At 46.2% G+C, this 1,187-nt stretch overlaps 1 protein-coding gene across 1 annotated transcript in view; it reads right to left on the bottom strand.

Annotated features, from left to right (window-relative positions):
• Myrfl (myelin regulatory factor like) overlaps positions 1 to 1,187 on the bottom strand; it is a 120,197-nt gene that overhangs the window by 23,347 nt on the left and 95,663 nt on the right. Inside the window, exon 16 of the mRNA XM_021173503.2 lies at positions 228 to 313. Within this exon, the coding sequence (XP_021029162.1) occupies positions 228 to 313 (86 nt within the window). The remainder of the gene's footprint in view (positions 1 to 227; positions 314 to 1,187) is intronic.

A 1,187-nucleotide genomic window follows, 5' to 3' on the forward strand; every position in this document is an offset into this window, starting at 1 on the left:
AGGCCAGCCTGGTCTACAAAGTGAGTTCCAGGACAGCCAGGGCTATACAGAGAAACCCTGTCTCGAAAAACCAAAAAAAAAAAAAAAAAAAAAGGGCTCCCTCCTCCTTAAGCTATCCAAGGTTAGTGCCCGATTTCAAAACCTCCTTGTCTTCAAAGCAAAGAGAAGGTCAGAAAGACACGGAAGAGAGCAGGAGCCCGACAGCACAGCACTGAAGTTGCTCTTACCAAAACGCCATCACTGCGATCAGCACTATAACCATGGTCTGGAAAACCCAGTTAGGACACGCCTGCTTCCTTCCTGAGAATGAGACCTGTGAGAGGTTCAGGATGAGGGACAGATCAGCACAGCAGCTGTGGCCCTGGAGACCTGAGCAGCAGGGATCTCTGCTGCCTCCCGAGGCCAGGGACTGCTTCTTACTTGCCTCAGTTTACCCTTGCTTCTCTGAACAGGACAATCTCCTTCAGAGCCTCTGCGTCATGCTGCAGGCTACAATGGCCAGTCCTTTCCCTGGTGCCTGCCAGACAATCTTGTTTTTTTATGAAAGAAGGCCAGACACCAGCCTCCTAATAGACTTGGAGAGATCCAAGTTCCTCCAGATAGGAAGGAATAAGTCCCCACAGGAGGATGTTGGGGAAGCCATACGAAAGAATCCTTTCATGCACACCGTACAGTGCATGGGGTCCCATCCCCCCACCTATGAATGAAGACAGCTCTGGGCCTGTGTCATCTTTATTCTTCCAGCCATTAAATGAATATTTACTCTTGATGCTATGCACAACCATAGAGGATATGAAAATCAGTAAGTACTGTCTCTAGGAAGGTAATGAGACACATGTTAGGGCAGATACATAAAAGCTGGTGCATGGGGAATGGCAAAGAAGTAATGGGGAGTGCTGTGCTTCCTTCCTTCTCACGCTATAGAGAGAAATCGTTGTATATTATAAAAAGATAAGGAGAGAAGTAATATGTTTGGTGGAGGTGTAGTCAGGTGTGGGGGAAGGGAGTGCCTCTGCAGGCCCATGCTGAGGTTAACAGCCACAAATATAATAGTCACCAGTCATATATATATATATATATATATATATATATATATATATACACACACACACACACACACACACACACACACACAATAGAATAGAGTTTATTCAAGACATGGGGAGAAGAGTTGAGAGGGTAGAGAC

This window comes from Mus caroli, chromosome 10 (assembly GCF_900094665.2).
Source record: "Mus caroli chromosome 10, CAROLI_EIJ_v1.1, whole genome shotgun sequence".
Classification (NCBI taxonomy): domain Eukaryota; kingdom Metazoa; phylum Chordata; class Mammalia; order Rodentia; family Muridae; genus Mus; species Mus caroli.